We start from the raw sequence: 22,203 nt of genomic DNA, 5'->3' as shown, positions 1-22,203 counted from the left end.
GCATGTGAGGCGTGCAGTGGTGACAGAGGTGGTAAAACAGTGGGGGGAGTGCACGTGTCAGAGGTATCATGGAGAGTCCTGTGTGTGGGCGTCCACAGCAGAGGAGGGACCAGCCCTCAGGGTGGACTCAGGCTGCAGACTGTGGGGGCTGGTCTTTGGGGAGACAGCTGGGAACGCTGTCTGTGATCTGACAGGATAAGGACGCCTGAGTGTTCCAGGGCGAGTGAAGAAACAGTCCAGGGGGTCCGTGGTGGGAGGTTCCTGGTGCTGGACCTGTCTCCTGGGCTAGTTATGTCCTAGAGCCTCAGAGATCCAGGGAGCATGCGTGGATTCCCACGAGCGACCGCTTTACTTACAAGTCCAGGGAGCCAGAGGCCCACCAGTGGGGCCGCCCCTGGGCTCAGCCCCCTGCTCACTGTCCTGGGACCCGAGGGTGGTCCCTCCCCAGAACTGGCTCCTCTGTAGTACTGTGGACCCCAACCTGGACCCTGGGAGGCTGCGGGCACCTGTCGAGCCCCCAGGTGATTTTCACTTGCAGACCTGTTATGCCCAAGGCCCTGTAGGCTGGGTAGCTTTTCAGGAACAAGGGAATAGCTCCTTGGCACAAGGACACCCATCCTTCCAACCTCAGCCCCCTGGTTTCCCCTCTGTACCCCTCCTTGCCCCTCTACCCCTCCTACACGAGAAACAGAGCTGACCCTGGCTGTGTGGCTAGAGAACAGGCTTTTCATATCTAAATGTCCACAGGAAAGTCCTACAGGATTTTCTAAAACTATCCCGCTCATCCCTTTGGTACCCAAAGCTGCATCTGACTGAAGCCCCGCCTACCTGGGCAGCTGCCACAGCTCACCCCCAACGCCTCTCTGGCCAGCCCTTGGAGGACGCAGGGGTGCTGGGGGGACACCCCCGTCCCGGGTGGGAGCACACCCACACCCACAGGCTGGGTTCCTGGCTTGCTGTGGGGGAGCAGGGAGGTCCTCAAACCTGAGATGAAATTGGAGGCTGTGTTGACGGAGACCTCTGGGCCCTCAGTTTTCTGAGCTGGGAGGTGTGGGTGGGGTCGGGGGGGTGCTCTGAGCACAGGTAAAGGGGCCCCTCACCTCCTCAGCCACCTTTCCCACCCTGACCCAGAAGCCTGGCCAGGAACAAATCCATTTCACTCCTTTGGAGCAGACGGACAGACACGAGGTACACACGTGCCCTCTGGGGCTTTTTTCAGACAGTGCAAAAATCATTTATTCTGGTTTCTTCTTGTGGTACCCAGGGTTACCTGGCTTTTTATTTTTGCCTGGGCATAGCTTGGCCTCATGGCGCACCACAGTGGTCCTGGGGTGCAAAAGGCACAGAGGTGAGTCCTGCATCAGGTGACACCGACTACTGGGGGCATCCGAGCACCAGGAAGGGGGGGTGCTGGCCTCGCCCAGGGGTGCAGGGACTCCAAAGGGATGAGTGGCTCCAGTGTGTATTGAGAGGATGCAAAATGACCCCCGTGTGGGTCTTATGGCCAGTGCCGTGGAACGTTCCCAGGACAGCAGGCAGCACAGAGGTATAAGCCCCCCAGAGCACTCTTGAGCAGCCCCACCTATCCTGTCTTACAAGCCCCCTCCATCGTGGGTCGGGGTCCAAGGGGCTCCCCAGGGCAAGTCACCTCCAACTGTGCTACATTCCTCCCCTCCTTGCTCTGGGAAGGGCTGGGGGTCTGGAATGGCGTCAGGTCCCAGCTACTGCCCTGAGGTCACTCACTCCAGGGCCCGCTACCCTCTGAGCTCCATGACCCCAGAGGGAGGGTGCAGAGGACTCAGACAGGAAAAGGGGAGGGGGCTTCTGCAGGATGGGCCTGGGCTCCTCCCCCAGAAGACCACTGTGAAGGCAGTTGGCCTTGAGTGCGACCCCAGTGGGTGAGGACACCGTGTGCCGGGCAGGAACGGAGGGAGGCCGGGATGTCCCCTCACCCACGCATGTCCCTGGGTACTGAGGGGCCTCCCATGGAGAGCATTGCCGGCTCAGGAATGGAGAGTCAGCATACAGACGGAGTGAGGGAAGGGCCAACTTCCCAGGACGTTTAATTCCAGCAGCTGGAGCCTCCCCCACGATCCGGCCGCTGCGTGTCTAGGCCTCGCTCCGGTACCGCAGGCGGGAGAGCCGATGCCTGACCGCCTGGTCGTTGTCGGGCCCGCCCTTGGCCAGGCGGACCACCCTGCTGCTCAGGACAAGGTCCGGTATCTCGTGTTTGGCCACGGACACCAGGCCGGGCGTGTCCGGGCTGGCTGGGCCCGTGAGGAGGACGCAGGCAGCGTGGCGGCCAGGCTCAAACAGGGCCACTGTGGGGGACACGGCCGTCAGGCATCTCGGGACCAGACGTGGCAGACCTCCCGGTGGGCAGGGCCACACTCACCTTGGAAGGCAACGATGTTGGCAGAGATGTTGGCCAGCTCGAGCATGATGCCGGGCAGGGTGGGATGGAACAGGTACAGGCTGTGCTGGGGGTCCCTGGGCTCCTAGAGGGAGAACCCGCAATGAGGCACGAGGCCGGCCGGGGCTACAGCCATCCCCACCTCTGGGCCGAGAGACCCCGTGTCCTGGGCCTGGTGGCTGGGCAACGCTGCAGTCACCTCTATGGGTCACTCCTGACTGACCAGGCCTACAGCGTGTCCCCACCTGGGATCCCCATGAAACACCCACCTCAACTCTGCACCCACCTTCTGTCCCTCTTGCCCCCAAACTGACCCTTATCCTTCTTGGGTATCCTCCGCCTGGAACTCTGTGCCCACCCTCCCCAGTGCACCCCGCTTCTTCCCAGACCCACCCCCACCCCGAGGCAGACCCCGGCCCTGGCCTCGCTGTGGCCAGGGCACCGCTTCCTCCTGGCCACACGTCCAGTCACCCAGTTAAGCCTCTCAAGGCGGGAAGTGAGACTGGCCTCTGGCCTCTGACCCTGGCTCCTGGCACCGGCGTGGCCTCTGCCCATACCATCGGGGAGGCCCCGGTCAGCTCGTGGAGGCCCCAGAAGAAGAAGGCTGAGCGGTGGTCTGCTGTCGGCAGGCTGGCAGACTGAGGGTCCCCAGCGAGGCCCGGGAGCGCCTGGCTCCACAGGAGGGCCCCGGTGCTGACATCCAGGAGCAGGATCTGGGCAGAAGGAGGCAGCGTGGGGGGTTAGGGGGGCTCGCACAGGCACGGGGCCCCTCCCCACGCCAGCCCCGAAGGAGCTGTTCCTTGAGGGTTGACCAGGGTGTCGGCCTGAGGCCCCTCTTTTCTCTGCTCAGCCTCCCGGCCACAGCCGTGTCTGCTGCTCAGACTAACTTTCCTCAGCTACGAATAAAGATGGGACCTCAGACGGAAGTGCTTCCCACCTGTCTGTCAATGCCAGTTCCATTTTCAATGACCACGGCCAAGGTGTCAGGTTTGTAGTGGCCGAGGACGGGTTTCCTGGAAGGAGAATAGGGAAAGAGAGCTCATGATGGCTCTCTGCGAGAAGACACCTGGGAACAGGTATGCTATCCATCTTCTTGGCCGCACCTGGGCAGGGGCGGGCTGCCCAGGCCAGGGCCCTGGATGAGAAGCTGAGGGGGCTTCACCAGCCCCTCCAATGCAGGCCAGCACCCGGTCACAGATAAGAGGCCCCTGGCAGAAGCACATGGGTCCTCCCACCCACCCCCAATGGGGGGCCTCGTCCATGGGGTCGCCGGGGGATGGACTGGGGGTGCACAGCTTGCAACAACTGCATGGGTTCCTGGAGAAGACCTCATACCTGAGGACCTGGGCTACGTTGAAGGTCCACCTGGGTGTCAGCTCCTGCCCGTCCAGCAGCATACAGGCCTCTGAACTCACGAGGAGGAGGTCCTCGCCACCTTTCCCGGGGACGTTCATCAGGTGGTGGATGGCTCCAGAGCTAGAGGAGGAGGGAGGGTCATGGCGTGGACACCGGGGCTGGAGGCTGGGACCCTCCCCGAGCACTGCCTGTGGGGCTCCCATGGGTGGCCCCGTGTTTCTTAGTTCTCTAATTTGAACTATAAAATAAGACCCTCACTGTGCTTGGAGAGAGGGTGGTGAGCCCACTTTCAGGAACCTTCTTCACCCTGAACTCCCAGGACCAGGTTCTCGGGCTCTCATTGCTGCGAGCACGGAGGAGGGGCCCTGCCCTGTGTGACTGCCGCCCAGACCCACCTGTGCAGAAGCAGCCTGTGGGCGGTGGTGTTGAGCACGTCCTCCCAGCCGGGGTCACTCTGTAATGAGCTGTCTCTCCCGGTCACCTTCTCATAGAGGCTTTTCACAGAATGGCCACACAGAGAACTTGCTACTCAAAACACAGAAGGGCCTCAGGTCACCAGGGGTTGCTGCCAAGGGACCCACGCCCATCAGCCCTGCTTCCAGGAGCTTGTGGTTCCCTCCCTGAGCCTCGGGGGGTGGGGAGAGTGGGGGGCACGAGACCCTCCGTGGCCTTCTCAGCCTGTCAGTGACTAATTCGAATCCCTAGAATAACAGCAGGAGTCGACCAGCCTCAGGGAGGTCACGGATCTCCTCGTCCTCTGCTCTCTCCAGGGTGCAGTGCTCGTGTGAGACCAGCATGGCCTCTGAGAGCAAGGCCGTCTGGGGGCCTGGCAGGCACGACGTACCGCAGGGGACAAGGATGTAGTAGGCGCCTGCCCTGGTGACATGGAGGAGGGAGCCGCTGGCCCCGTCCACACCAAGGCTGCCTTGGTGGCCAATCTGGTGCCCAGTGCTGCCTGAATAGATGTAGCCGTTAACCTGCAACACACGGGAGGAGAAAGGGGTCAAAATTCCCCTGGTTTAGGGCAAGATGGCTTTGATTTAAGAGCGTCTCATGTCAGGTGTGTGGGGACAGAGCCAGGAGTGCAGTTTCCGGGCTCTCGGCCTCATGTGGAAAGGTGTTCACTCAGGTAGTAAATGGCAATCAACTGTGATCGGATGGCCATCAGCTGTGGCTAGTTGGCCGTCAGCTGTAACCAGTGAGCCATTAGCCACTAATTAACTGCCGTGGCTACGCTAGCAGAAACTGGGGGCTAGCAAGAAGATGGTGGCTGAGCTAGCAAGCGCAGATTGCAATTAGCAAGTGGGGTTGGTTGGCAGAGAAGTGCATGGCAGGTTGCAGATCGTGTGGATCCTGCTTCCTGTTTCTCCAACCCAGCTGCCAGTGAGACTATAGTGGTCTGACTCCCCTACCTGTGGCTCCGTGGGTGTTCCTTTTTGGCCTCACCATATCCTGCGTCCTTATGTGGGGAGCGGGACCAGAGACCCCGCATGACACATGGCGCAGCGAGCAGGGTACGGCGCCGGCCAAAGCTCCCCGAAGGGCGGTGGAGCAGTTTGCGCGTATGAACACTCAGTCTCAGAAAGACCAGGAGCAGCTGCCCCAAAGCTGGACCTCCATGGAGGGGTGGGAAGACGTGGACGGTTCCCCAACCAGCATAGGTCGAAGAAAGCGAAGGTCGTTGCGGCCCTGCGGGCTGGGAAGTGCTTGCTGAGGCCCTCACCCCCAGGTTGGGGAGGACTTGGAGCCCTCGCCCTGCGGAGACGGCACACATTGTGAGGCTAACGCACAGCCCTGGCGAATGACTGTGGACTATGGGGAATGGGCTCCATCCCTAATTTAATGGACCGCTTGACTGTTTGCTTGGGAACGTACCACCATGTAGTGGAACTGGCAGATGTTTGCTTTTGTCTCGACCGGCCGCCATCGAGAATATGTAAGCACCTTGGCTGTGAGCCACTACTGTTCCAGCACGGTGCCCTGAGAGCCCTGGTTGAGCCCAGGAAGTCTGGCTGTGCCCAGAGAGTGGCAGTGCCCTGAGAGGCCCTGGCTGTGCCCGGGGAGACTGGGGGTACCCTAAGAAGCCCAAGAGGTCTGGCTGTGCCCAGAAGGACTGGTGGTGCCCAGAGAAACCCTGGCTGTGCCCAGAGAGCCTGGCTGTGTCCAGGATATTGCATTCACCTCCAGGCTCCTCGCACAGGGCCCCTTGCGGAAGACGCTTGTCGCGTAGATTGTAAGGCGAGACCTTGTAGGGATGGAGTGTGGGGACAGAGCCAGGAGTGCAGTTTCCAGGCTCTCGGCCTCACGTGGAAAGGTGCTCACTCCGGTAGTAAATGGCCATCGACTGTGATCGGGTGACCATCAGCTGTGGCTAGTTGGCCATCAGCTGTAACCAGTGAGCCATTGGCCACTAATATAACTGCCGTGGCTACGCTAGCAGAAAATGGGGTCTAGCAAGAAGATGGTGGCTGAGCTAGCAAGCGCGGATTGCAGTTAGCAAGTGGGGTTGGTTGGCAGAGAAGTGGACGGCAGGTTGCGGATCGCGTGGCTCCTGCTTCCTGTGTCTCCAACCCAGCCGCCAGCGAGACTATAGTGGTCTGACTCCCCTACCTATGGCTCCGTGGGTGTTCCTTTTTGGCCTCACCATGTCCTGCGTTCTTATGTGGGGAGCCTGAGCTGAGACCCCGCATGACAAGGCATCTGTGCAGCCTCCCAGCCTAGAGCCCCTCATAGACCTCCAAGTCTCTCGTCCACGCAGCAGAGGCACCAATGGGGTGCACTTCCTTTCTTGGGGAGGAGGGGCTCAGAAGCTGTGGACAGGGAAAGAGCTACCCCTGTGCTGGGTGTGTAGGTGCCAGGAACATGAGCCCTGGGTGAGTCTCCTGACAGGCAGTCAGACCCAAATTCTGCCTGGGAAGTGGAAGAGGGCCGGGGGACAGAGGCCACGTGGCGTGGGCCGCAGTGCCTTGGGAGGAGAGCTATACCTCCTTTCCCTCCTGGGCGAGAACCAGCAGGTCTGGGGCCCCGTCGGCATCAAGGTCGGGCACTTGGAGTAAAGGGCTCAGGATGGAAGCGTTCCTTCCAAGGCTGCTGGGATGGTTCCACAGGGTCTGCCCTAAAACCAAGCACATGTCACACGGCGCTGGCTCCACATTCCCTTCCAACGTCGCCTGGCTCCTACTCGGAAATGGAAATGCCTGCCAGCAAGAGGCTGAAGGCAGGTGCCACGTGAGCACGACTGCTGAACATGCAGACGTGCATGTGTAAGAAAAGAGCGGGGTCTTATCCACCAGCGCGTTAGTGTTACTTCTGGGACCGCAGAGCCGCCGCACCAGAAACATATCCATGTTTTCTAATATTTGTCTCTAGCGCATCTTAGGCCCAATGCGACCCTCCCACCTGGATGGACAGGGCCTGACCTCGCCAACTCCCAAGGCCCCTAGGAGCCCTGCCTGCTGCTGGGCTCACAGGGGGACCCTCTGCCCCCACAAAGGCCCTGGCTGAGCAGCCTGTGACTTTGCCCTTCACACATAAGGAGAGAATGAAGGGGCTTAGGGTGGAACCTGGGGCCTGCAGGCTCTGAACTCAGATATAATCTTGTCTTTTTTTTCCAGACTGATTGCTCTCTTCTTAAAATATTTCCAGCCTGCTCTTCATTTTCCTCCATATCCTTAAAACCACAACTTGTAAGGGAAATGCTACCGTGTTTCCCTGAAAATAAGACCTTGCCAGACAATCAGCTCCAATGCATCTTTTAGAGCAAAAATTAATATAAGACCCAGTCTTATATTATGTTATATTATGCAAGACGTGGTCTTACAGCATAGTAAAAAAAAGACCGGGTCTTATATTAGTTTTTGCTCCAAAAGACACATTAGAACTTATTGTCCGGCACGGTCTTATTTTCGGGGAAACATGGTAATACCCACCAAATCTAGCGTCTAGGCACGGAACTCCTTGGTAAGGTACTGGGGGCCATGCCCTTGGTGCCTACATACGGCCCACCCTGTACCCTTCCTTTCCATCTGGTCACACCTCCCCCTGGGCACAGGCCTGGGTCCTCCCACCTGAGTAGACCCAGGTGGCGCCGCAGAGAACTGTCCTACCTGTAAATGAGTCAACTGCGATGAAAGGACCAGGTCTGCCCATGAGGATGCAGACGGAAGACGCTCCGCTGTCCCTCGGCTGGGGGATGGCACACTCCACGAGGGCCGCATCCTGGGCTACAGGCCTCTCCCAGAGGACACTGCCGTTGACCCCTGACACGGCGGCCACAAAGGTGCAGGGCAAGGAAAAGCCTGCAGGGGACAGAGCCAGCTCCGTGGGGCTGTGCCTGCAGCCCACACACTGCCAGTCCTTCTCCATCATCACGTCTCACTCCCAGTCACAGCCCCTACCACCTGGGCTCCTTCCTTTTATTCCTGGACCCTTCCCCCTAGACCTATAGGGGCCCTAGTGTGACCCTGGGGGGGTCTGTGACCAAGGGGGGTGTGTGCTGGCACCAGAGCCTGCCTCGTGGTCTCTCTCTACTCCCTCTAAGAAGAAAGAGTGATGACGGTTTCCGGAAATTCCAACTGCTTCCCCCAAATAGGCAAGAGCGAGGAGAGACTCTCCCTCCTACTGCGAGTTCCACTTTTTTCGGATAGAAACAAAATTACCTTCATCGGCGCAGGACTGGTTGACGTTATTGCTGCCGTTGATCGTTTTATAAAGAAAGAGAACATCTTGGATCTTATCCCTGTTTATGTCTTCCGTGGCCAGAAAGTCATAGGTGACTGAAAAAGAGAACCACAGACTGTATTCTTCAGGCCACGCCCCTTGGGGGTTAGCGCCAGTTAGAACGCGCCTTGGCAAGATCACAGGGCACCGGCATCTTTGTCACTAGGACAAGCCACTTCCCACACCTCTTCAGGATACCAGCAATTCTTCGTGCATAGAATGAATGGTATCAGAGGTTAACCTTTAGGAAGGAGCAGGCAGGACACCTGAGGATCCCAAATGGATGTGCTGAGCCCCGGTACGTGGAAGAATGATTCCCTCCTTACGCCCGTGTGATATCTACACTGTCCCCACTTCCACACTCCTAAGGGTCCAGCCCTTCCTCTCGCGTGAGGACTCCAATGACACACTCTATGCTTGCAAATCAAACACCAAACGAATGCAATTGGGGCCTCACCTTACACCACATACAAAAACGAACTCAAAATGGATCAAAGACCTAAACATTCAGAGCTAAAACTAGAAAACGCTCAGCAGAAAACACAGGGAAATCCTCATGGCATTGGTTTTGGTAATGAGTGTTTTGGATGCGACAACCGAAGCACGGAAAATGCTAAGAAAGAAGTGGGGTGTCCAGAAAAAGGCTGATTCCATTGCTTTTTACAACAAAGGCCGAGATTCCAGACTGCCAATTTTATGCGAGAAATGGAAGTGTGCTTTCCGTGAGCTAAGCTCTTTAGAATGGTAGCTGGAGCTCTTCAGGAAGATTTGAGTACAAAATCGACTGCCTGTTTTTCACACGTCATGACAGCCTTCTCTGCATCTCTTCTGCCGGTTACTCTGTTTTATTCTTTTTTTTTTTTTTTAATTCAGAAAAGTAACCAGAACGGCCACTTTCCTTTATTGACTCAACCCATCTTTCCTAAAACAGGAGAGTGGGCCGCTGTCCTCCCATGGAAGTCCTTCCATTTTTACTGAGAGGCTGCAGCACCTCTAAAATTCCAGGACACCTGTGGACCTCTTGGCAGCCACTTAGGGCTAATTCACTGTCACAGACGACTTCCAGACCCCGGGACACACATGCTGCCCCCCAGTGACCACCCCAAAGAGAGAGTGGTTGGAATCTCACTGGGGCCCGGGTTGGGGGTTGGAGCGTACCTGCCGTGTTGTAATCGATTCTCCACGTCTGTGACGCTGGTCGATCTGGACACGGGATGATGAAGGAAATCACAAACACCACCAAAAGGCAGATAAACAGCGAGAGGAAAAACACGGCCGTCCGGCATCCGGAGAGACGGGACCGCACGGGGGTGCTTTTCGAGTGCTCTTCCTTTTTCGCTGGGTTTTCCAGATTCTCTTGCAATTTCCCATCTTCGTTCTTCAAGGGGTGGATTTCCGCTTCTAGGTCCTTGCTGTCCATCATCGTGGGCACATCCCCAAGTTGACCCCCTGGTCACTGCGTCAATAAAAGGAGAGACAGTCAAAAGCTGCACCACACGTCGATCTCACGGGGCCCTGCCGTTCTCAGCGTCATAGGCACGTGGTCGCAGTGGTGACTGGGGGCCAACAGCCCAAGAAATGAAAGCTAAATAAATGTCCAGGGTGTCACAGCGCGTTTAAGAAAGTCAATCTTTAATTCAGAAAGACAAAGATGGTGGAGAGCCAGCACAGGACATATTTTTATCCTCACACACCGGTGTCTCCTGCCCACTGACCCTGGGACAAGCCAAAGGAGCTGCAGGTCAGTACTGGGCCGGGGCTGATAACAAGCCTGCACGCTAATCATTAACCAGCCCTGTCGGCTCCTAGGCTGGGCACCTCTGACCAGCCCTCCGCCAGCTTGAAGTACAGATGGAAAAGGTAGCCTGGGTGGGACTCCACAAAGGGTCACAGATCCCAAGTTAGAAGTGTCGTCGTGAGAGAAGGTGGGCTCTGCAGGCCTAGCCTTGCTTCTGACTCACTGTGTGACCTGGGCAGCTGCTCGATTTGCCCACGCCCCGGGTCCTTATCTGTACAAGGGAAACAGCATGTACTTTAGAAGACTGTTAAGGGTTAAATTAGTAAGTGAATAGAAAGCGATTATAGCAGTATGTGACACACGCACACAAACAGTAGCCAATTACTATTAATAACAAGATTAAACATGTTAGAAGTCACATGGAAGAGGCAAGTGGAGCGCTGCGCGGATGAGTGTGGAACTGCACAGCTTCTGAGCCTGCACGGGGAGAACACGCTCTCTCCTGCCCCGTCCCCCTTCCTGTGGCTGGACCGTGGACCGTGCGTGAGGATGGGGAAGAAACCCGGAGCGGCTATCTTGGAAAATAAGATGGAAAAGACTTTTAAAGACAGTGAAGCCACAGGACAGGATGAGCATGGATCCCTGGCAGCTGGAGATCACCACTTGAGTTCTTCATACTATTGTATGAGAAAGCAACACCCCTCTGTCTTGTGTGAGGCGACATGCTAATCGTTTTGATCCTTTGTAAACCCTCAAACCACTGTCCAAATGACACCGAGAGAACGGAAGGCATCAGATGAGCTGGAGTTAGAATCCTCATCTACCCCAAAAAGGAAGGAAGTGACTCAAAACGGGTACGTGGGCCACGCCAGAGGCTGACTGCAGGTAAATCCCAGAAGACACTGCTGAAAGCGACTCTCCGGGAATGCGTTAAAAGAGGACAGAAAGAGACGAAAGACTGATGTTTTTATGATGAACTTTTTACTATCTGACTCTGCTTTTCTCTGATTATTTAATAAAACCATTCATTTTAAAACCTGTGTATATGCCTCCCCCCACCCCCGTTTTTAAATTTAAAAAATGACAAGTGCAGGTAAGGATGTTGGACAACTGGGACCCTGTAGGAACGGAAAATGGTCCAGCTGCGGTGGGAAACAGGCATGACACAATGTCCCTCTGTGCCCCTGGTAATTTTCTGGCTATGAAGTCTACTCTTTCTAATACTGTGATTCTTAGCTTCTTTTGATTAATGTTTGTATTAATCAATGCAAACGGAATACCTTTTCCCATCCTTTTACTTGCCATGCACCCATTTCATTATATTTGAAGTAGGTTTCTTATGGGCACTAGATGGATCATTTGTGTTTTAATCCATTCTGCCAATCCGTCTTTTCTTTTCAGACCATTTACTTTCAAGGAAATTATAGCTAAGTCAGGCCTTTCATCTGCCTTTTAGTTTTGTTTCTTCCCTGCTTTTTGTTTTCTGACTTCCTGTGGTTTACCTGAATGTTATTTAAGACTCTTTTGATTTATCGACAGTGTTGCTCTGGATATTTGCATTAGACACACCTACCATATCGCAATCTACTGGTGTTGGCATTTTAGGAAGTGTAGAAACTATACCTCCCTTTAAGTCCTTTTACCTACCCCCTGTGTAATCGTATTAAATATTTCATCTACATAGAGAACCACATCAATATTACACTTTTTGCTTCGACCATCAAACGTTAATTTAGAAAACGCAAAAGAAGAAAAGTCTGTTACATTTACTCATATTTTTGCTTTTCCTATTTTTTTATCCCTAATGTTCTAACGTTCCTTTTTTTTTTCATCCCTAATGTATCCCTAGCCCTAAGATTTCTTCTTTTACCATCCCCTTTCTGTTTCAAGAACTTCCTTCAGTCATTCTTTTAGAGTAGGTCTGCTGGCAACAAATTAATTTTCCTTCGTTTGATTATGTCTTCATTTCTCTACCATTCCTGAAGAATAGTTTCACCAGGTATAGAATTCAGGGTTTGATAGGTTCTTTCCTTCAGCACTTGACAATGTTATGCCACTTCCTCTGGTCGTCAAGGTTTTCGATAAGATATCTGCTGTCACTTGAACTGTTTTTTTCCCCATAAGTAAGATGTCAGTTCTCCCTTGCTGCTTTCAAATTTTTTGTCCTTAAAAATAGTTTTCAGAAGTTTCACTATACTGTGTCTTGGCATGGATTTCTTTGGGTTTATCCTGTGTGGGGTTTGCTCAGCTTCCTGAACGTGCATGTTTACACCTCGTGCAAAGTGAAGGATGTTTCTGGAGAAGCAACAGCACCTGTGGGAGAGCTGCAGGCCAGGCCATGGGGAGATCTGAACAGACTCCAAAATAAAGTACCGGAGGTTTCTTCTTAAACTGAATTTGTAAGTCTATGAACTCAGGGCTTTTCTCTTTTTTGTTTCAAATTGCAACTGTTTTTAAAGTCTACAAAGACAAATGGAGTAGGAGAAACTTCACAGGTATTTTATTTTGCCACTAATACCACAAAGAAGCGTCTACAAACCACACCTGGACAAACCATATCCCCGATACCCAGTGTGTTTGTTGGCTTCTCACATGCTAGCAGAGGAAAGACCCAGAGTCACTGGGCACATGTATGGACTTTAAATAAATAACCACGCCACCTGAAGACAGGGGCTAAATGCCTGTGTCTAAGCTGGTAAAATTCAACGTAGGAATCTGGAGAACAGGAGTTTAGGGAACTGTGAACATTTGTTCACATCAAAGCAACAGATCTTAAAAGAAAAACCAAATCCATATTTGTATACATATATGTGAAATTAAATGAACACTTTCCAGATACTGGAAAGGAATTAAGCACTTTTCATCTAAAATAAAAGCTTCGAATATATAACAGATAGAGGTGATAAAGGAAAAAGACCTTGAGGTTAAAAGATTTGTATCTTTACCTCATTTGTATCCAGTGTTCTTTTCTGTCACTTCTAACAAGCTGGTGGTCTTAGAAATTAGAAATTGAGTCACTGGAACTTTTTCTTTTCAATCCTGAGCTTCTGAAATGATAACTAACAAGTCCACGTTTTGACTTAATGCCCCGTAAAACAAAACAAAAAAGAAATGAAGAAAAATGTTGAGAGATGAGGAAGAAAATGTATCAATAGGATACATATTAAGGTAAAACATGTGGCTGGCTCTAAGGATACCCTGAAGTGAGGTAAACACATAATCCCTGTGTGTAGTTTTGCAAACAGATTTTCCCCTGGCACTAAGGAACTATGAGAAATCAGACACACCCAGCTATGGTGGGTGTGTCAGTTCAAGGTCACTGTAGCTGCCACCCCTGTTCTCCCAGGAGCACACAGACAGGGGCGTCCAGGGTAGAAATTCTGATTATGAGGAAGAACAATAAAAGAGAACAACATTTTATTAACATTTCCGGGGGCTGGAACAACTTAGTATATGCAGAAAGGAAATAAAGGATGTCTCCTTTTTCTCTAAGAGTTCTTTCTCTATAGGAAGAGTTTAGAAGAGAACAGAACATTTTAAAAAAGGCGCACTCGCATTGTTTTTTAATGGATAAAGAAAACATAAAAATTCTGGCAAGGGCAGAAGGAAAACTGCCAGAACAAATAACTGGCAATTCTACAGCTCTTATGAAAGTGGGGTGTATGTGTGTGCGTGTGCGTGTGTGTGTGTGATTTTTGGAACTAAAATTGGTAACTTCTTTTTTGGGGGGGAGAAAAGATCCTTTTAGGGTACTTTAATGAGAACGCCTCCCCGACCTCCAAATTTTTAAATTTTACAGCATTCTTTGAAGGGGATTTTCAGGTAGTGAGCCAAAGAGGTCAGATTTTTCAAAATGAAGCATTTCCATCTAAACGGCGGTTTGCATATTTTAAAAATTGCTTTAAACTAAGTCAAATTTGCGTTCATTTTTAACTGCAAGTCCTAACTTCAGTTTCATATTAGAATTTTGGGAAGAACTTGACCGCTGTGAGGGAATAATGAAGGAAGTCCACTTCTGTGTGCCCAGAAATTCTAGCACAGCCAACTGAACGCTTTCCACCACGCAAAGGATATCTACTTCTTGCATTACTGGACCTCGCTACGGTGATAACTTTACAAATCAGACGTTATTTAAGTCAACGCTACTTGCAAATTTAAATAAATAATGGAGGAAAAGTGTACCTCCATTGAAAAACAGAGAGAGGGAGAAAAAATACATTAAAATAAACAGAGGGGAGGCTTGGAGGACACGGCAGGTGAGTTTTTTTAGACAGAGAAAATATGTGGGAACTACTTAGGGAAAAGCTCTGATTATAGATTAACTTTACTATCTAGCTTTACCAGCTGGTAACAAACCGAAGGGATTGAGTCAGTGGACTGAAACAATGAAAAGCACTTCACCATTTTATCGCGAGTATGATGAGATCTAAAATCCCTCTTCAGATCTGGGTAGGCGGAGAGATTTCTTTCTTTCCTTTGGGGAACTTTTGTCCCTAATTCACACCCAGTTGGATTACTTTTCTGAGATAGGAATTATATAGAACAGGACGTCTTGTCACGTACAGTAGTTCCCTCTTATCTGTGGTTTCAGTTATTTGCAGCCAACTGCGAGCTGAAAATATTAAATGGCAAATGATCCCCTGAAATGAGTGACCACATTGCCATAACTTTAATGTTATATAAAAATTTCAACTGTTCTATTTTATTATTAGTTATTGTTGTGAATCTCTTATGGAGCCTAATCTATAAATTTTATTGTACGTATGTACGTATAGGACAAAACAGTATATATGATGTTCAGTACTATCCGTGGTTTTAGGCATCCATTGGGGGTCTTACAATGTATCCCCCACACATAAGGGGGGACGACTGTATTTATTGGGCATTTGTGTTGTTTCATCAATCGTCTTTGCCCACTTAGCTTATGCTTTGACTTCACCAGTAAGGAATATCAATTTTCAATACTTCCCATAGGCTAATCGTCCTGCCTGGGAAGAAGCCCTGTCTCCGTCCCCCAAGCCTCAGCTGCAGCAGCATGAAGCCTTAGGAAGTTCTGTGTGAGCAGTACTGACCCGAGTTGGCCACGTCCCACCCAGGGAACTTGACCTTATTCTTTCAAAGCACCGGGGATACTCCTGCAGCTGACCGAGAGCTATTTAAGGGCAGGAGGACGCTGCTGTACCCCCCGAGACAAACACATGGCAGACACTCAGTAAACGTCAGTTAAACAAGGAGCGAGAGCTGCATGGAACCCGTCCTGGACCAGAGGATGAGCTAACACAGTCATTCTCTTTACTCCAGGGCCCGTCTTCTCGTACAGCCTTCGTGATCTTTAATTACGAACCGACCTTCTATCAAGCGTGCTCTTATACTGTCCCTACAGCTGGCTGTTCTATATACAAATGGTTGAAGAATGTCTCTTACATTAGGAGGCCTGTGTCACGGTCAAGAGTGGCCCAAGGGGTCTGCTAGCAGTTCCACGTAAGTGTTTGGGAGACACCCCCAGAACCCAGCTAGGCAGCACTGGATTTTCGGCTGAGCAAAGCAAAAGTCAGACAATGACAGCTACAGTGTTCAGTTGTTTACAGCTGAACAACTATTTCCTTTCTTTGCCAAGCACAGAAGCCCAAGACAAAGAAGAGGCCCTTGATCGAATTTCAAAGGAGAACAAATTTTAAGGTCATGGTGCCCGGATAATGGCAAAAGCATCACAGCACATGCAGACCTCACAAATCTCAACACGCGCGGTTCCTTTCCTTTACACAACTGCAAAACTTTTAGAGTAACTGAGGATGGCTGACAGGGCCTCCTAAAAATAAGATAAAAGGGAGGCCGGATGGCTCAGTTGGTTAGAGCGCAAGCCCTGAACAACAGGGTTGCCGGTTCGATTCCCGCATGGGATGGTGGGCTGCGCCCCCTGCAACTAAAGATTGAAAATGGCAACTGGACTTGGAGCTGAGCTGCGCCCTCCACAACTAGATTGAAGGACACGACTTGGAGCTGATGGGCCCCGGAAAAACACACTGTTCCCCAATATAATTAAAAAAAAAAAAACTTAAGGAGGAACACTTATCTGCATGTCAGACAAGTAACTATGACACAGAATAAGTGTTGTAGGCTTGTCCAGAAACTAACACGAAATAAGCCTTTCTCCTGAATTTTAAGGCAGATTTTATTTCTTTTGACTGCCCCATAAATCAGTGTTACTTTTATCCTTACCTTAAGGGTAGGGGAAAGGCAAAAACTCTTAAAGATTTTGCCTGTAACTCTAATTAGGCCACTTTTGATCAAAACTACACGACAAGTAGGCCTTAACTTCGATTTACTTACTTTTAACGATTATTTTTTAAAACTTTTTGTCACATGAATGTTTACATATTCGTAAAAGTAGAGACCACAAGTACCCAGGACTCAGGTTCAGCAATTACCAACACAGCGCTGATCCGTTTCCTCTACAAGTCAGCACGCTTCTCCCCACCTCTGAGTAGTAAAAAATGTGCTCCATTTAAGAGATGTGTCCCTTGATCGCTCAGCATCTGCTCCCTGGTTGTTCAGTTAGGACTCAGCACCCTCCCCTTCCCTTTCTCTCCCCTCCTGCTCCTCATTCTCCTCCTTTTTGACACCACATCCCGACAACCTAAATCCATGAAGGACTCTACAAAGTGATAGTGGAAAGAAAATTCACTGTGGGTGGGTTTTCGAAAGACCAATTTCGAGCGAGATGCACAGTACGTTTTGAAACGTCCAACAAATCCTGTAGCTTCTAACCTACCTATCTCTCCAATTTCGCTCCTCCTTTCAATGGGCACTGTTTTGGGTCACATTTTTATAACGTCTCACCTGGATTTCTGCAGCTCTCTCAAATGTTCTTTCCTTGGTGCTACAAGAAACAGCGTTCTACCAATATCTCCTGAGCATGTTACTCCCCTGTTTAAAACTCTGGAATGACCCATCACAACTTGAGAACAAAGCTCAGACACCCGAGTTTGGCTCCAGGTCTTGTCACCACCTGGTTCTTGCCTACCTCGAGGGTCACCTCTCCCCAAACTCTATGCCCAACGTCTGTTTCCCTAGTCACACTACTGATCTTTAGCGCACAGTCTGCCTGTCTTCATCTAGTAACTACCACTGTGCCTTCAAAGCCCACTCAAACCTGACCTCCCCTTTCACACTGCTCCTCCCTCCCTGAGCCACGGATGAGACCTCCCCCCACCCACCCCCACCCCCCGCCGAGACTGTGAGGAACTGGAGAGCACACACTTGTTTTTAATGCCTTTGTTTTCTCAGGACAAAGCCTAGAGGCTGACCAAATATAAACACACACCCTCACGTGTATAAATAATGTCCGATTTGTGCTACGCTCTGCCCATGTACTTTTCTTGAAGAGCAATTTATTAACGCATGTATTAACCACTTGCTGTGCCATCTACAGCTTCAAGGAACAGTTGACTTTTAAAACCTGGTTTGAAATAGATGGTGTAAATCAGAGGTAGGGGTCACTCTGATGACCTGACATCACGCCTTCTGAGAACAGAACCTTGATTTTCCCTGGGGAAATCCACTTTCCCACCTGCTTACTGTGGTTCTAGTCAGTGACAATGATTAGGTCCGAACTTCAGCTGGAATGACAGGGAGGAGGCACTCTTTTCCCCACAGAAGTGGTAAGTAGAATGGTGGTTTTAAAATGTGTTCACACACTCTTTGACACGCCTTCCTCCAAAGGTGAAGTCTTTTGTACTTGACTGCCAACGAACAGGATGTGGCGGATGTAATGGAAGTCACTGCTAGAACTCCAAAACTAGATCATAAAAGGCATTGCGGCTTCCCCCTTCCCCACTTCCTCTCCCCTGTGGACAAAAAGGGGTTCTGTCATAAAACTGACAAGTTCAGTGATGGAAAGTCACCTCACTGGGTGATCTGATCAGACATTCCTAACTGGATGGGTCATAGCGGGTAGTCACACCCCAGGCCTCTAACTTCTTCAGTGAAAGGTGTAAGCAAACCCTGTTCATTGTTCTTGTGTATCTAGGTTAACACACCTGTGAAATGCCAGTCATCCTTTTCTCAGATCCCTTGGAGGCGTAACCACCCTCAAGGGAGTCTACACTCTTGTTTTTTGTTAACTATCCCGTAATCCAATCCCCACCTTGCTTTCTCTCTGCCTTCATTTGATCTTCCTTACATTCTCTCCTTAATGCCAAATGCATAAAAGAAACTGCACACATGTAAGAAGCATGTTTCTCAGTGTGTTGAGATCTCGCTTCCAGGCGTATCCTCTGGCTCCCGTCAACATGAATAGATGCTTCTAAAAATCTTCTACCAGTTGGGACGTTCTTACGTGGGCACCCCCATGATTACTCGCTCTGAGGAAAGACAACTCCCATGGAAAGGCCCACCAGGAACGGGAATAAGGACGCTGCCAACAGCCAGCAAGGAGCCGAGGCGTTACAGATCAGCCATGACAGCGAGCCCACACCGCATGAGGGTCCCTGAACCATAATCTCCTAAGCGACTCCTGAATCCCTGACCCAGAGAAACCGTGACATCATCCATGTTTGAATCTGTGGACGAAAAAGGGTGCTGGCATAAACCATTCATTCCTACCTGGGCAGGTCATGGTGGGTAGTCACGCCCCAGGCCTATAACTTCAGTGAAAGATTTTTCAGCAAGCCCTGTCCACTGTTTTTGGGCTCCTAGGTTAACACATCTTTGAAATGCCTCCTTTCAGACCAGTCCTTCTAATGCCTCATCGTCTCAAGAGAGCACAGAATCTTAGCCTGTTATCCAGTCCCACCTTGCTTTCTCCCACCTTATGTCACCTTGCTTCTGTTCCCACCTTAACCGCAAATGCATACAAGACACTGCAAAACTATTCTTCTCCAGAGCATCTGAGATCTTGCTCCCCAGCAACTGTCGTCAGTTTGGGCTCAAATAAACTCTTATGAAAATTCTCTACAGGTTTGGACCTTCTTATGTCAACAAGTCCAGGACACGTTGTGTTGATTTGTTATATGGCAGCACGTAACTCATACAAGTAGGTCGGATGGAGGCAGAAACCTGAGGAAAAAGCCATCATTGATGGAATCAGGGCAAAGAGAAGGTATGGGAGAGAAGAGGGACTAATAAGACCCCTCCACACGTTACCAAATCTTGATGATCTTTTTTAAGTGTGTGGCCTGACCTGTTCCTGGTCCCCTGGACCTTCCTGTATGAAAGCCAACGGAGTCCCTCCACTGGTTGAACTAGTTTTAGTGGATTTTTGACACTTGAAGCCAAAAGCACTGCAACCCACGCAACAAAGACCCAGAAAACTGGTAAAATGCCCAAACGGATGTCCACTTGACACAAGGGTCATTTCCTTGATTGCATCCTTCCCTACTCTGTATTTTCTCTTTAGCATGATCCACATTTTGCTTAGTTGTCTTATTTGTTATCTGAATCCTCCTGTCAATGGACGCTCCTTGAGGACAAGAATTCTGTGTTTTGTTGAGTTGATCAAAGCTGCTAGAACTGGATGCTCCCTGTGACACTGCAGTGAAAGAAGTGGGGCTGACTGGAGGTGGCCTCAGAACGACACGCGTGTTGGGTCTTTGTACAGGACCCAACACACCCAGCTCCTCAGCTGAAATCACGGGGTTTCTTAAAAGAAGCCGCGAGTAATCGCCATTGCCTCCCCTGATAACTTATCAGTCTGCTCAAGGGCAGACTTGTCGACTCTGAGCCGGTCAGTTCCTGGAGGAGCCAGGAACTCTTTCACAGACCAGCAGTGTTTTTCCCTTTTCAACTGTGCATCGCTTTAGGTTCAGTAAGACAGGCTCCGCGTTGAGTGATCGTCCCTACAGATGAGTAAACATCAGCTGAGCGCTGGGCTACTTTGCCAGTTTGTCTAACAACGCCCTGACGAGAGGACATGGTTATCTGATCCTTGTGAGAGACTTCTCACGGACATTCCGTTTTCGTATTGCCATATTTTTCATCGCTCTCAGGCAACCCCACGCAGCACCCTCCAGAGGAGAAGTAGCAATGGCTAGCTTACCTACTGTGCCGGCAACGGGGGGTGGGAAGTTTCCTAGTGGTCGCTGTATCTTGTCTTTGGGGGAAACTGGGGCTCGAACTCAACGCCACTTAAGTCCAGGCTGCGGAAACCGGACCTGTTGACCTGCTGGGGCTGGAAGGGCCGGCGGAGCTGGCTGGCTCCGGCTCCTGCGGCAGCCTTTCCACCCACACCGATGCACGGACACGCGTGGCTTCGAATACCGAGGGGAGGTGAGGGAGAGCATGGGCGGGATCCCTCCGGGCTGGGAGCTCCCGGCCGCGCCGGGTGCCGAGGCGGAGGGACCGGGTCAGAAGGAAGAGGTGGGGCCCCGCGGCGTGCATGCGCGAGGAGGAGGACCCGGCCGCGTTCACTCACCTGCCGCCGCGCCCTCTCCTCCCCGATGCCCGCCCCTCCCCCCAGAGCCTCAGCCCCGCCCACAAACGTCACTTCCGATCGGGGCATGGACCTAGGCGCGCGAGCGGCCCCGCCTGGCGGCGGGCCTCGGTTGCTAAGTAACGCGGATTGTGGCCCCGCCCTCTGTGGGCCTGGCGCATGGGCCACGTGTCCAGGTCCCGCGCGCGGGACCGGCGGACTCCAGCCCACATCTGGCAGCCGGACCGGTCGCAGGACGCGCGTGGAGCGGGCCTGCGCGTGTGGGTCCAGCGACCCGGGAGGGTGCGGTCGCCCGGGGCTTTGAAGGAGCATCCGCTTGTGTCGTAATTCTCATTCCACGAGTATTAACGCGTCTTTCCACACGTTTATTGGCTAAGACATTTTCTCTTCTCTGGTCCAGTGTTATGTTGAATGGCTTGTTATTCTTCTTGTTTCGTAGCACTGTGTTTTGGATTATCAATTTTTTTTGTCAGTGATTTGTACGGTATCTCAGTTTGCCTCTCGTCTTTTCACTTGATGGTGCTTTTTTGGTGAACAGAAGTTTTTATTTGTAATATAGAAAAATGTATCTTCGGGGGGCGGCTGGTTAGCTCAGTTGGCTAGAACATGAGCTCTGAACAACAGGGTTGCTGGTTCGATCCCCACATGGGCCAGTGAGCTGTGCCCTCCACAACTAGATTGAAACTACTATGTGACTTGGAGCTGATGGGTCCTGGAAAAACACACTTAAAATAAAAGTTAAAATTAAAAAAAAAAATGTATCTTCTATGGTTAGTAATTATTTTGTATCTTGTTTAAGGAATCCTGCCCTACCTCAAGGTACTCTCCCACATTTTTTTCTAATGGTTTTAAAGTGTTAACATTGAAATCCTCAATTCAGTTTGGAATAGATTTAGTGTGTGGTGTGAGGGGGGAATTTCATTTTCTTTTCCATTTGGATAACCAGGCGTCCTAGCGCCATTGGCTGTCATTTCCTTTCTGAATGACATTCTTTATACGTTCCTTTAGTGCAGATCTCTTGATGTTTTAGCTTTGGTTCCTTAGAAAACAGAGCTGGACAGAGAAGCTTTTGGGCTGCTACTTTATGAAGGGTCTTGGTCCCAGGGAATGAGGAATGGGGGCAAAATGAGTGAGGCATGGAAGGACAACACAAACAAGGGTGAGTGAATGAGCTGGCCACTATTTTGTATGAGGTGTTCTGGATTACTTGCTTTCCTGAGTTGGTCTTCCGAGAGGATCTGAACTACTACTGCATCTCAGGATAGCCTGGAGGATGGGAGCCGGGAGTATGTATAGAAAGAGACCCAAATTTGTCACCAGAATGCATCTCCAGTGGGTCTAACTTTAAGTTCTGCCCCATAGAATGTCACTTCTCTGTGCTTCTGGGTTGCATATGTGTATTCATGTCAGGCCTCAGTGACAACCTGGAAGCCCCTGGGTGGGGTAAGGACAAATTCCACGGAAACGTCAATGAGGAGATGTCAGTCCTACTTCCCACCCTTAATTCCAAAGCCTGTATCTTTTACCTACTGGCGACTGCAGTTAGTA

At 51.1% G+C, this 22,203-nt stretch overlaps 1 protein-coding gene across 1 annotated transcript; it reads right to left on the bottom strand.

The window, feature by feature from the left end:
* Window positions 1-1,216: 1,216 nt before the first annotated feature.
* On the bottom strand, window positions 1,217-20,576 carry FAM234A (family with sequence similarity 234 member A). Its single transcript, XM_033101948.1, has 12 exons — window positions 20,263-20,576; window positions 9,647-9,944; window positions 8,428-8,544; window positions 7,876-8,067; window positions 6,754-6,884; window positions 4,614-4,746; window positions 4,165-4,294; window positions 3,749-3,889; window positions 3,351-3,426; window positions 2,971-3,126; window positions 2,396-2,498; window positions 1,217-2,321 (listed from the first exon to the last, which is right to left on the bottom strand). Exons 2-12 carry the CDS (start codon window positions 9,909-9,911, stop codon window positions 2,110-2,112), a joined length of 1,656 nt encoding a protein of 551 aa, XP_032957839.1. The 5' UTR covers window positions 9,912-9,944; window positions 20,263-20,576; the 3' UTR covers window positions 1,217-2,109.
* Window positions 20,577-22,203: the final 1,627 nt, after the last annotated feature.

The sequence above is a fragment of the Rhinolophus ferrumequinum genome, assembly GCF_004115265.2.
Source record: "Rhinolophus ferrumequinum isolate MPI-CBG mRhiFer1 chromosome 15 unlocalized genomic scaffold, mRhiFer1_v1.p scaffold_54_arrow_ctg1_1, whole genome shotgun sequence".
NCBI classification, from domain to species: domain Eukaryota; kingdom Metazoa; phylum Chordata; class Mammalia; order Chiroptera; family Rhinolophidae; genus Rhinolophus; species Rhinolophus ferrumequinum.
The sequence above is the reverse complement of the archived record's forward strand: the minus strand, read 5'-3'. Positions and strand labels throughout refer to the sequence as shown.